The following is a 14313-nucleotide window of genomic DNA, read 5'->3' as shown; positions in this document are numbered from 1 at the left end:
TCTATACTAGTTTCCTCATCTTCATATTTTTATATCAGCTTTACTTATCTCTCACACTCTGATCAAAGGAGAACATAGAATAAGTGCTTTTCGAAAGAGAATGACCACTTCCAACTGAGAGGGCAGTCCTGCTGTGCCCATGACATTTTGAAACGCTTGCCTAGGTTTGTGAAATCATCATGGAAGAAAAACAAATACTGAAACCTCCATGCAAGAGGGGGAAATTATTCATTTGAAGAAATAATTCTCTGAAAAGTTTTCTAAGAAATTTGTGACTTTTGAGAAGTCTGATGCTTCACACCTACTCCATGATTGCTGTTGAGCAACAATTTAAAGAATCTGAGTTTCAAAGCAAAACTGACTGAACCTTAAAATCATCTCTTCAGAATGAAGCTTGAACTGTAATGGGTTTGGTTTTGACACCCCCCCCCCCCCCCCACACACACACACACTTGTGTACATAACAAGAGAAATGAATAGAAACCTCGCAAGAGACTGGGTGTGAAGAAGTGTTGTGGGAGTTGTAATTAAATCAGAACTGTCGACCATTTGTGATTGGGGAGGTACAATGTCTGAATAGTGGAAGTCCTGACTGACCTTGGAAGAGAATTTAAGAGGCTGGAAATATTTTGTAATAGTTTAAATATTTTACTTATTTTTAATATTAAATAATATATTTAATATTATTAAATATACGATAGAACAATACAAAGTTACCACACAAAACGCTGAACAAAATCAAATTTGGAAAGCAGACAATGTAAAACAATATCAAATTTAAAAAAATGGGTCTAAAGTAATAAAGATAAAGCAAATACTTCAAGTGTTAGTATTTTGAAATTAATAAAGGAAATCCTAAAGATGTTCGTCAGTACTGAAAGAGGAACGAGCAGAGTTCCAGGTCAATGGATTGTCACTGGGAAAAAGTTGATTATATAACATTTTTTTAAAAATTGAATAAAGATGTTTTATGATGACCATATGACATCGGAGCAGAAGTAAGCTATTCAGCCCATTGAAACTGTTCTGCCATTTAATCCATTTAATGCCATTTAATCTATTTACCCACATGGAGAGAAAATAAACAACAGGAAAGATCAAATAGCAAAAGTCATGAGAATATTCAAGGGTAAATGGTCTGGATGATAATGGAGAAATAAAGAAACAAGAGTGAGATCGAGAAGAGGTGTGACGTAGAACAGTAGATTCAATGTTTAACCCAGTGTTGAGTTCAGAAGAGAATAATGTACCTAGAGCAGTGATTCTCAACCTTCCCTTCCCACTCACATCTTCTTTGGCTTGGCTTCGCGGACGAAGATTTATGGAGGGGGTAAATGTCCACGTCAGCTGCAGGCTCGTTTCTGGCTGACAAGTCCGATGCGGGACAGGCAGACACGGTTGCAGCGGTTGCAGGGGAAAATTGGTGGGTTGGGGTTGGGTGTTGGGTTTATCCTCCTTTGTCTTTTGTCAGTGAGGTGGGCTCTGCGGTCTTCTTCAAAGGAGACGAACTGTGAGGCGCCAAGATGCACGGTTTGAGGCGAGATCAGCCCACTGGCGGTGGTCAATGTGGCAGGCACCAAGAGATTTCTTTAGGCAGTCCTTGTACCTCTTCTTTGGTGCACCTCTGTCACGGTGGCCAGTGGAGAGCTCGCCATATAGCATGATCTTGGGAAGGCGATAGTCCTCCATTCTGGAGACGTGACCCACCCAGCGCAGCTGGATCTTCAGCAGCGTGGACTCGATGCTGTCGACCTCTGCCATCTCGAGTACTTCGACGTTAGGGATGAAGGCGCTCCAATGAATGTTGAGGATGGAGCGGAGACCACGCTGGTGGAAGCGTTCACATACCACGTTAAGTAATCCCTATGCCTCGGTGCTCTGTGATTAGTGCTGAGTACTTAATGGGACAATAAGTACTTAATTATTAATAATTAATTGGCCCCTTTAAAGCAGTGTTTAACATGCATGCATATGTTTAGCCCGTGGCTCTGGTGAGCAGAGAGCCTAGTTATAAAGTTGCTATCTTTCTGAGGGTTATTGGTGTGCACACAATTAGGGTTAAATGTTATATATCCCCCCAGAAGTCTGGAAGGCTGGCGGCAAAACTCTGCATGCCAAACTGCATGAGTTTTTCAAGCTTTGTTGGGACCAAGGTAAACTGCCTCAGGATCTTCGTGATGCCACCATCATCACCCTGTACAAAAACAAAGGCGAGAAATCAGACTGCTCAAACTACAGGGGAATCACGTTGCTCTCCATTGCAGGCAAAATCTTCGCTAGGATTCTACTAAATAGAATAATACCTAGTGTCGCTGAGAATATTCTCCCAGAATCACAGTGCGGCTTTCGCGCTAACAGAGGAACCACTGACATGGTCTTTGCCCTCAGACAGCTGCAAGAAAAGTGTAGAGAACAAAACAAAGGACTCTACATCACCTTTGTTGACCTCACCAAAGCCTTCGACACCGTGAGCAGGAAAGGGCTTTGGCAAATACTAGAGCGCATCGGATGTCCCCCAAAGTTCCTCAACATGATTATCCAACTGCACGAAAACCAACAAGGTCGGGTCAGATACAGCAATGAGCTCTCTGAACCCTTCTCCATTAACAATGGCGTGAAGCAAGGCTGTGTTCTCGCACCAACCCTCTTTTCAATCTTCTTCAGCATGATGCTGAACCAAGCCATGAAAGACCCCAACAATGAAGACGCTGTTTACATCCGGTACCGCACGGATGGCAGTCTCTTCAATCTGAGGCGCCTGCAAGCTCACACCAAGACACAAGAGAAACTTGTCCGTGAACTACTCTTTGCAGATGATGCCGCTTTAGTTGCCCATTCAGAGCCAGCTCTTCAGCGCTTGACGTCCTGCTTTGCGGAAACTGCCAAAATGTTTGGCCTGGAAGTCAGCCTGAAGAAAACTGAGGTCCTCCATCAGCCAGCTCCCCACCATGACTACCAGGCCCCCCACATCTCCATCGGGCACACAAAACTCAAAACGGTCAACCAGTTTACCTATCTCGGCTGCACCATTTCATCAGATGCAAGGATCGACAATGAGATAGACAACAGACTCGCCAAGGCAAATAGCGCCTTTGGAAGACTACACAAAAGAGTCTGGAAAAACAACCAACTGAAAAACCTCACAAAGATAAGCGTATACAGAGCCGTTGTCATACCCACACTCCTGTTCGGCTCCGAATCATGGGTCCTCTACCGGCACCACCTACGGCTCCTAGAACGCTTCCACCAGCGTTGTCTCCGCTCCATCCTCAACATCCATTGGAGCGCTCACACCCCTAACGTCGAGGTACTCGAGATGGCAGAGGTCGACAGCATCGAGTCCACGCTGCTGAAGATCCAGCTGCGCTGGATGGGTCACGTCTCCAGAATGGAGGACCATCGCCTTCCCAAGATCGTATTATATGGCGAGCTCTCCACTGGCCACCGTGACAGAGGTGCACCAAAGAAAAGGTACAAGGACTGCCTAAAGAAATCTCTTGGTGCCTGCCACATTGACCACCGCCAGTGGGCTGATAACGCCTCAAACCGTGCATCTTGGCGCCTCACAGTTTGGCGGGCAGCAGCCTCCTTTGAAGAAGACCGCAGAGCCCACCTCACTGACAAAAGGCAAAGGAGGAAAAACCCAACACCCAACCCCAACCAACCAATTTTCCCTTGCAACCGCTGCAATCGTGTCTGCCTGTCCCGCATCGGACTGGTCAGCCACAAACGAGCCTGCAGCTGACGTGGACTTTTTACCCCCTCCATAAATCTTCGTCCGCGAAGCCAAGCCAAAGATATGTTTAGCCCGTGGCTCTGGTGAGCAGAGAGCCTAGTTATAAAGTTGCTATCTTTCTGAGGGTTATTGGTGTGCACACAATTAGGGTTAAATGTTATATACAGTAAAGAATGCACAGAGAAATAGGTTTGTTTGTGGTGTCTATTTGACCCAATGATGTCAAGTGCTCACTGTTTCCCTGACTTGATCAAAACCTGAATCCCTGCTTGCAATTTACTGTCATTCAATTGAATCCTTTTAAGTAATGTAAATAAATAGAAGATAACAAAGTGAACATTTTTTATTACATTTTGCATCACAAAGCATTTGAACAACACTTAACATGAGTTAGTTTCGAGAAAATACTACGTTGCATTGATTTTTTTAATCAAATATTTCACAAATATTTTAACAAGCAATTGTATAAATGAAACACAATGAAAGATTATTTCATTAATTTTCAACATGGGATTGTGTCTTTAATGTTGCTGAGCAACTCAAAAGAATCTCACAAAATGGACAATATAAATTGGGAAAAAGTGGTAGAGAAAGTGACCAAGACTGATTATGCTTTGATAAAGTTTTAAGTAGGATAAAGAGAGGGAATGTGATGGAGTTTGGAAGAGAATTCAATACTTTTGCTGAGTGTTGGGTGAAGATATTCATTGAAATTCGATAGTAATACTGGAAAGTGGAGAAGGTGTGAGGTGTCATATTGAATAAGAGAGGCTGCTCGAATATAGCAAGTAAGGCAATATTGGATAAACTGTTTACAGTAAGGGTGGAAGGATCATGGGAGATTTCTGTGGATGGGAGCGAGAGATGAATGCATCTCAGTCACATTTAAAATAAAGAAGTTTTTGGACAGCCAAGAGAAAACAAGTTTTGGGAAAATAATGTCACAAAAATAGATAAAGAGCTTGTCAATTTTAAATTTAATTTAAATGTAGATTTAGACATACAGCACGGAAGCAGGCCCTTCAGCCCACGAGCCCATGCTGCCCAATTACACCCAATGAACCTAACCTACAACCTCCGGTACATTTCGAACGGTGGGAGGAAACCGGGGAAAACCCACACGGACATGGGGAAAATGTACAAACTCCTTCCAGACAGCGTGGGATTCGAAACCAAGTCCCAATCGTTGGCGCTGGAGCAGCATTCGCTAACTATGCTGCCCTGTGTACTGACCGCATTGAGCTATCCGCTACGCCAACCGTGGGGAAATGTGTAGATGAGGTTTTCTTGATAACTGATTGCTTGTTGGGTGAACATTCAGGAAAGTGAATGGAAATGAGGAGAACAAGATACAGTTTTATTGCTGCCTGAACTATAAATTGTTACTCCTCTTAGGGCTGTATTGAAGAACATTCAAGCTTACCACAAACTTATAGTTTAGTTATCCACTAAAATATCAAGTTACTGTTTCATAATGGAAATCAATATCAGAAGCTGACTTTTTAAAATAAGATAAAAGCCTTTAAATTTTTCCTTTTTAATACAGTTTTTGTTTTTCTTTTTTTTTCAGGGATTCATGGAAGTTTCTTATATGTTCTATGGGTATTATAAATTTGGTGAATATGAGGGATTAAATTATAACCCCTCCTTGGCTTATCTGATGACGATGGTTTTCTACTTCCTACATTGCCTATGTTGGATTATCCAGAGGTTTGAATTTCCACTATCTTTTGCACTGTTTTCATTTTAAATTTGCTGCTAAATTTAAACACTTTTCAAGGAAAGAGGTAAAACTCATGACCAAGAAAATAAAATTCATACGATGGTGTGGTGGGTTGATGAATATTGTGCCTTAGTTCATTCTTTCCCCGTAAAGACAAAATCCACTGATCAGATTCAGATTTCAGATTTATTGTCTGAGTACATACATGACATCACATGCAGCCCTGAGATTCCTTTGTCCTGCGGGTCCGGCAGGATTACCCACTAACTGGATATGCAAAAAAAAAAACTGTTCACAGCTTAAAACATGTAAACAAATTCTTTCTTTGGCTTGGCTTCGCGGACGAAGATTTATGGAGGGGGTAAAAAGTCCACGTCAGCTGCAGGCTCGTTTGTGGCTGACAAGTCCGATGCGGGACAGGCAGACACGATTGCAGCGGTTGCAGGGGAAAATTGGTTGGTTGGGGTTGGGTGTTGGGTTTTTCCTCCTTTGCCTTTTGTCAGTGAGGTGGGCTCTGCGGTCTTCTTCAAAGGAGGTTGCTGCCCGCCAAACTGTGAGGCGCCAAGATGTAAACAAATAAAATACCTGTAAACAGATAAGGAATCTAAACAAATGACTGTACAAAACAGAGAGAACAAAAGAAAAATCAATAAAGTGCACAAATAAGAGTCCTTAAATGAGTCTCTGATTGAATATGTTGTTGAGGAGTCTGATGGTGGAGGGGGAGCAGCTGTTCCTGAATCTGGTGGTGCAGGTCTTATGACACCTAAACCTCTTTCCTGATGGCAGCAGTGTCCTGGGTGGTGAGGGTCTTTGATTGCTGCTGCTCTTTGTTGGCAGCGTTCCCTGTACATGTACTCCATCGTAGGGAGGGTTTTGCCTGTGATGTCCTAGGCTGTACTTTTGGAGGGCTTTACACTCACGGGTATTGATGTTCCCATACCAGACTGTGATGCAGCCGGTCAGCACATTTTCCATCACACCTCTGTAGAAATTTGCCAGGGTTTCTGGTGCCATACCAAACCTCCGCAAACTCCTCACATAAGACACAAAGGCACGAAGATACTTCCTTCAGAATATCCTATCCAAATAACAAAATTGATGAGAAGAACTGATGATGTTCATTTCTATTAATATGATTTCTTGAAGAAAATGGACAAAGACAGGGCCAATTACAAACTTTATTTTTGAAGGGAGCAGCAAGTTCAATATCACAACTTAATTTGAAATGTCTAGAACATTGGACGGTACAATCAGCGTAACGGTTAGTGTGGACACTATTATAATGCCAGCGAACAAGGTTTGAATCTACCGCCATACTCTTGTAGAGACTTTGTAAGTTCTTCCCATGTCTGCGTGGGTTTCTTCAGGCTCTGGTTTCCTCCCACCCTCCAAAACGTATGGAATTATGGGTTAATTTGGGTGAAATTGAATGGCACAGTTTGAAATGGCCGGATTCAATTTCTACCGTGTGGTAGATAAAATTTAATTTAAAAAACATTTAAAAGCTCTTCATGGTTGTCCTAGAATTTAAAATGATCAGGCTAGGAAGACCTGAATTCTTCTGAGAGATCGTGACGGTATGTTTTTGCAATTCCGAGCAGATTTGGTAGTAGTATGTGTACGCACGCACGCACGCACGCACGCACGCACGCACGCACGCACGCACGCACGCACGCACGCACGCACGCACGCACGCACGCACGCACGCACGCACACACACACACACACACACACACACACACACACACACACACACACACACACACACACACACACACACACACACACACACACACTAGAAGAGGAAGATCCATGTAAGGATCCAGGATACAATCATTGGATCAATGTTGATAATTAACCCAATGGTACGTTGGTTTGCGGCAGTTAAGTAACTGAATTGATAATCAAGAAGCCTGGCCTGACAAACCAGAAACCAGAGTTCAAATAGAAAATGCAGCAGCTGTGGAATTTAGTATTATGCCCTGATGCATTATTATTTTATATAAAGTTTACATCTGATGAAATGTGGCATAGAATAAACATGTTATTCAATGGTTTGTCATTTTTCTAGGAATAAGCCTCAGAGGCCAATTAGTTCACTCAGTGTAGTCTTGCTCTGGGATGAAATTTCATTGGACCATCAAGGAACTCAAAACCATGCTGACATATTCTGCAGCTCTATTAAGTTGTTCCATTTGTTATAATTCCTTTGGAAGGATCATGAAGAAGAGTGATTGAACTTTTGGGCCTGTACTCGCTTGAATTTAGAAGAACAAGAGGGGATCATAGAAATGTTTGCAATTGAGAAAATCTAGAGGTAGGTAAGTTGTTTCCATTGGTGGGGGAGACAAGAACTAGGGAACAAGATCCAGAGTAGTAGATTTAGGACGGAGATGAGGAACTGCTTTTCCCAGGGGATGGTGAATCTTATGGAATTCACTGCCCCTGAAGCAGTAGTGGCAACGTCAGTGAAAATACTTAAGACAAGTTGGATAGATTTTTACAAGGTAGGGGAGTTAAGGGATGTGGGCAAAAGGAGGTAGGTGGAAATGAGCCGATGATTGGATCATCCATTATCTCATTGAATTGCAGAGTTGGTTTGACAGGCCTGATGGTCTACCCCGTTCCTATTTCTTATGTTCTTATGTACACAGATAATGCAAAGCTCAAAAGGAAAATGTGAAATTGATGAACAAAATGATCTAATCACATGGTATATTGAAAATAAGTGCTCTCAAGATATGTAATGTGTTTGTCTTTGCAGGACAGTGATGAGATTTAAACAAGAAAGCATGCACGAGAGCAATTACAATACCAAACAAAGCGCCAAGATCTTCACACTCTGGGACTTTTGCATCAAGGAAACCTCTATGGCTGAACTGAAATGTCATTGCATTATGAATGAACTGAAGGTATTGGGACTCGACAGATCACATTTAACCTTGCTATTGTCATTCTTCAAGTGATCCCTCACAACCTGTTCATTTGGAAAAAACTGCTCTTTATATTTGATTTACATTGATTTTGTGACTAAGCATTGTACTGTATTTGATGGGGAACTGCTAAAATACAGCAAATTAGAATAATAGATTCAAAGAACAGATACAGCAAGAAAACAGGCCTTTTGCCTGTGGTGACCATTAACTACTGTGGTGCGCTGTAGCCAGAATCAGACACACACAAAGTAAAGACTGAACAACAGGCTTTAATCCACAAAGACTTCCACCGAGCCAGGCTGGCTGTAGCTGCAGTAACTCTGAGTGAGCTTCGAGAGGCCGGCGCAGGCTTATAATCCCAGAGGGTGATTGACACCCGACCGGGTGGGGCTTGATCCTTTCAGGCCAAATGATTGACAGCCGGCCATGTATTGTCCTGTCCCCTTACACTCCTGCAAGTACAGAGGTTGCCCCCTGCAGTAGGCCGGTGGTATACCACCACAACTACCCAGTCACACTAATCTTACATTTATTAGTTGTGGAGTCGTGTAACACAGAAATGGATTCTTAGCCCACTGCATCCTTGCCGACCTTTTTGTTTGCCTGCACTAAGCCTGATTGTACAAATTAGGTCTGCCAATTCAATGATAGTGAGTTTATGGTCATATACATTCTTCTTTCTTTGGCTTGGCTTCGCGGACGAAGATTTATGGAGGGGGTAAATGTCCACGTCAGCTGCAGGCTCGTTTGTGGCTGAGAAGTCCGATGCAGGACAGGCAGACACGGTTGCAGCGGTTGAAGGGGAAAACTGGTTGGTTGGGGTTGGGTGTTGGTTTTTTCCTCCTTTGTCTTTTGTCAGTGAGTACAATGTACAAATGCACCAAAATCTTTACTTGCTGCAGGTGAACAGGTACTTTGTTTAAAAAAAAATACCATCTTATAACTACAGCAGTATACTTGTCCATCTCTTTAAATGTTTCCTAAATGTCATAATTTTATCTGATTCCACCACTTCCTCTGGAAGTGTGCTTTCCAGATATCAACCACTCTCTGTGTGGAAAATTAAACCTTCCCCTCAGATCCTCTTTAGAATAAAAATCAGAATTTATTGTCATAAAATTCAATAGTTTCCAGCAACAGTGCAGGTGCAAATATTAAAGCTATAAATTACATTTCAAAATAAATAGAGTAGTGCAAAAAGAAAGAAAATGTGTGCTGTGGATCATTCAGAAATCTGATGGCAGAGGGGAAGAATCTATCTTTTGCCTCTGGGTGTTCGTCCTCTGTACCTCCTTTTTGATGCTAGCAGTGCGAAGAGGGCATGGCCTGGGTGATAGAGCTTACTTCCTTAAGACACCGCCTCTTGTAGATGTCTTCGATGGGGTGAAGACTAATGCCCATGATACAACTACCCAAGTTCACAACTCTCTGTAGTCTTTTTCAGTCCTGTGCTTTGGCGCCTCCCTACCAGACAATGATGCATCCGGTCAGAATGTTCTCCACGGTACACCTGTAGAAAATTTGCAAGTCTTTGGTAACGTACCAAATCGCCTCAAACTCCTCATGAAGTATAGCCACTGGCGAGCCTTCTTTATGAATTGCATCGACGTGGAAGTCTCAGGACAGATGGTGGCACTCAGGAATTTTAAGTTCTCTCTTAGAACTCCTTCCTCTCCTCAAAGCTATGCCCCCTTGTTTTTCATACCTCTACCATGGGAAAAAGGTTTCTGATTCTCTATCCTATCTTATGCCTCTTATAATCTTACATCATCTTTATTAGATCACCTCTCATTCTTATTTGCTTTTCAGGATATAGATAAGCCCAGCCAATCCAAGCTCTCTCCCTTTATTGTTGAGTGTACCAAGATACAATTAAAATTTTGTTTTAGATGCTATCCAAGCAAGGCAATTTATCCTTGAGTACGCTTCCACCAGCGTTGTCTCCGCTCCATCCTCAACATCCATTGGAGCGCTTTCATCCCTAACGTCGAAGTACTCGAGATGGCAGAGGCCGACAGCATCGAGTCCACGCTGCTGAAGATCCAGCTGCGCTGGGTGGGTCACGTCTCCAGAATGGAGGACCATCGCCTTCCCAAGATCGCATTCTAGGGCGAGCTCTCCACTGGCCACCGTGACAGAGGTGCACCAAAGAAGAGGTACAAGGACTGCCTAAAGAAATCTCTCGGTGCCTGCCACATTGACCACCGCCAGTGGGCTGATCTCGCCTCAAACCGTGCATCTTGGCGCCTCACAGTTCGTCTCCTTTGAAGAAGGCCGCAGAGCCCACCTCACTGACAAAAGGCAAAGGAGGAAAAACCCAACACCCAACCCCAACCCACCAATTTTCCCCTGCAGTCGCTGCAACCGTGTCTGCCTGTCCCGCGTCGGACTTGTCAGCCACAAACGAGCCTGCAGCTGACGTGGACTTTTACCCCCTCCATAAATCTTCGTCCGCGAAGCCAAGCCAAAGAGAGCAAAGAGCACAGCAGGTAATACAAACTAAAACAAAAGAGCCGAGTATTGTGTTATAGAGAAAAAGTTCAGTTAAAACTGAAGGCAAAAGTTCCGTTAAAACGAGGCAGCATCATTTTATTAATGCTTTGTTTTCTTTTTATTTTAATCAGATTGATTTAGCAGAGGAAATGTACAAGAAGAGAAAAGCAGAACGAACTAAAAGAGAGAGAGCATTTCTTTACTTCATCCGATTTTTGCTCAATTTGTTTATCATGACTGCATTGACTGGAGCTTTCTATGTCATTTATCAGGCCACAAAAGCATCTCAACATTTCCAGAGGAAGGTGAGACATCAATAGATAAAGTGTTTTGAATAATTATATTACAACCACAAGAGATCTGCGGACCCATGCTCAATACTGACTTCGGGTCTGTCAGGCTTGAAATTGTACATTTTTCTTGTGAACGTGGGTTTTCACCAGACACTTTGATTTCCTGAACCAACCCAAAGACATGCCAGTGAGCTACTTGGCAACTATCACTTTTCCATGAGTGCTGTATGTAGCAGAGAATGAAAAGAAAAGGTACTGTAGTTGATCGTGTAGATGGAAGAGCTTTATTTGTATTTAAATTTAAGAGATAATAAATTGCAAACCTGCAGGGAATTAAAAAACAGAATAGGATTCTCCTGATGGTTGCTGGCATTAACCCACAGGGTTGAATGGCCTCCTGCGTTGTAAGAAGAATAAACAGCTGGAAGCAAGACCATCATGGCTAATAGAACTTTGCATGTGCTCTACTCTAATCATCTCATTGTATCTTAATGTTATTCTGATCCTTGCTCCCTGTGAACCTGCCCGCAGTACAGTTGGCATAGCGGGAGTGGCACCGTCGGCATAGTGGGGGTAGTTAGTGCAATCTGGACTGGACTGGGGTTCAAATCCCGCGGTGTCTGGAAGAAGTTTGTACGTCCTCCCTGTGTCTGCGTGGGTTTTCTCCAGGTGTCTCTGGTTTCCTCCCACCATTCAATACATCCTGGGGTGTAGGTGAATGGGGTGTAAATTGGGCGGCACAGTGGGATGAAATGGCCTGTTACCGTGATGCATGTCTAAATTTTTTTAAAAGTCTGTTCTCCCTCTGGTGGAACGTTCAGAACCATTTTTTAATGTTCCTCCTGAATGATACATGTTATATGTACCTTTATTTTAGAATGAACAAAAGGAAACATTTTATTAATACTTTTTAAAAGTTGTAGAATCTCATTCACATTCCATTTAAGCCATTTGCCTACAAAATAATCAGCCGGACCAACTTGATCTCTCTAAAGCACATGCTTTATTCAATTCTTGATCAAAGTTTAAAATGAAATGAAGGGTATTGAATTTATGTAGTGTTACAAATCCACCCTGTTTACAAAAATGCTTGCAGATAGCACAAAAATATAGTAAAGGTAATAAACCATTTGGAAGAGGTGATCTGTTGCGATCAGATAAAAAGCCCACAACTCTGAAAAGAATTTAATTCCAAAATTAGGAGATAAATAATGATTTTAATTTGAGTGATTTAACATGCTAAGATGCTAGAAAAAAAACACACACACTGATTTGTAGATGAACTTGTTTAAACTTTGAATTAATTTGTGAATGAAATAGTCATGAAATACTTAAAAACGGTCTTAACATTGCATAGGGGAACAAACTTCAAAACACAATGCAAAACATTTCAGTAAAAGAGCAAATGGGAGGAAATGATTGATTTAAAAATGAGATAATCCTAAAGATGGAACAGGTGGAATGTTGAAGAGAGTATCATTTCCTTGGCTCTGAAGGAAGGTAAGTGGTTCTTGTGCACCCACGTTTTGGCTGCAGCACCTGTGCAACTGGCAGATTGGTGCATCTCGCCAGCTCCACTTTAACCCCCTCGCCCCCCCAAGTTTCTTTAATGTTTGTCCAGGCTGGCTACCCCTTCCTAATTAAGTTTTAATTCTACAGACATTCAGGTGCATGCTGTAAGTAAAATTGGAATTCTGAATCAAAGTGATCCTTTGTAGGGATTGGAATTGAGGCTCTAAGCATGAAAGGTTAGCACTACTGGCCAGAAATTTGGCTTTAAGTGGTTAAAAATGTATTTTTATATTTATTAAGTTATCTATCTTCTTCACAGGAGAGTAAATTCCAGAGACTGACATTTATCATTGAATTCTTCATGGAATACTTTCCATCTATTATCCTCAATATTAACAATATTCTTCTGCCATATTTATTTTGGATAATTGTCAGATATGAAGAGTATCCACCAAATACTGAAATCAACTTGATATTAATCAGGTAAACCTTTGATATGTTTCTTGATATAAATAAATCTGTGATTGAATATGGTACTTTAATTAATAGTCTGAGACCCAATAAATGTGGTGTTGTAATCCATACATTGGGTCTCTCTCAGAGTTTCTAACAAGCATTTTTTTTCTTTGCAAAAATAATCCAACTACTTTCACATCAGGTGCCATGTTTATGCCATAAAGTTTCTTATTGGCCTAAACTGGTGTAATGCTTGATTCAGAACATGTAACAACTAGCAACAAAGGAGACTGGGTAGACAATTAATTGTGAATCTAAAATCAATGTGAGGCCAAGATGGGTTAACAGGAAGGGCCTATTGTCGTCAGGAAATGTATTACTAACTTTAAGAGGTAAAATACCGGGGGATTCAAGGAAACTCTCTTTTCATTCAACTACTGTTTGGCTTAGAGTATGGTAGAGGTAGAAACCATCCACCTGTGTAAAATGTATCAGGTGTATGCTGAAAGAGCCTTAACCTCCAAAGGCATGACTGAGAATAATGTGTATAGCTCAATTTATAGATTGTGTCGACCTAATTGGATGAATGGTCCCTTGATACGTCATTCTGAGAAATTTGTTATAATCCCCTAACTTCCTTGGTACTGCACTAGAGGGCCAGCTAAGATTTTTCATTTTCTCCAATGGCCTTATTATGGGAAGGAAATAATTACCAACATAAATAATCCAGAAATATTAAAAAAATCCCAGATTTCCAAGGAGGGTTTAGTACATTTTTTAAGGAATATATGGGTCGGCACAATATCGAGGGCTGAAGGGCCTGCATTGTGCTGTATTGTTCTATGTTCTATATTCATGTAGCTTTCTGCAGCTTCATTGACTAAAAGGCTTTATGGACTGGAAAGATTCCAAGTAGGATTCTCTGCCTATACTGTTACAGTTTTGGTTGAAGACTCTTCAGTTGGTCCTGTCGAATGACAGATGAACCAGACTAAAATAAGGTAAAAGGACGGACACACAAAATCTGCAGACGCTGGAGGATGAGAAGCTGGAAGGGTCAAGGGGCCTCCATGGACAGAAATGGGTAGTCAATGTTTAAAGGGTTAGGACCCTTTATCGAGAGATTGAATGATACAGTTGGTGGTCGTGTTGAATGAAAGA

At 41.9% G+C, this 14313-nt stretch overlaps 2 protein-coding genes across 2 annotated transcripts in view; one reads left to right on the top strand and one right to left on the bottom strand.

The window, feature by feature from the left end:
* LOC138759504 (somatostatin receptor type 2-like) overlaps window positions 1-14313 on the bottom strand; it is an 88545-nt gene that overhangs the window by 15312 nt on the left and 58920 nt on the right. The window lies entirely within an intron of this gene.
* The window catches only part of LOC138759503 (transmembrane channel-like protein 7), a 46654-nt gene that overhangs the window by 14494 nt on the left and 17847 nt on the right, over window positions 1-14313 (top strand). The window contains 4 exon segments of the mRNA XM_069930030.1: window positions 5307-5446; window positions 8227-8374; window positions 11023-11196; window positions 13016-13179. Coding sequence (XP_069786131.1) covers window positions 5307-5446; window positions 8227-8374; window positions 11023-11196; window positions 13016-13179 — 626 coding nt within the window.

The sequence above is a fragment of the Narcine bancroftii genome, chromosome 3 (genome assembly GCF_036971445.1).
Source record: "Narcine bancroftii isolate sNarBan1 chromosome 3, sNarBan1.hap1, whole genome shotgun sequence".
In the NCBI taxonomy this organism is placed as follows: Eukaryota; Metazoa; Chordata; class Chondrichthyes; order Torpediniformes; family Narcinidae; genus Narcine; species Narcine bancroftii.
This window is presented reverse-complemented; position numbering and strand designations above follow the sequence as displayed.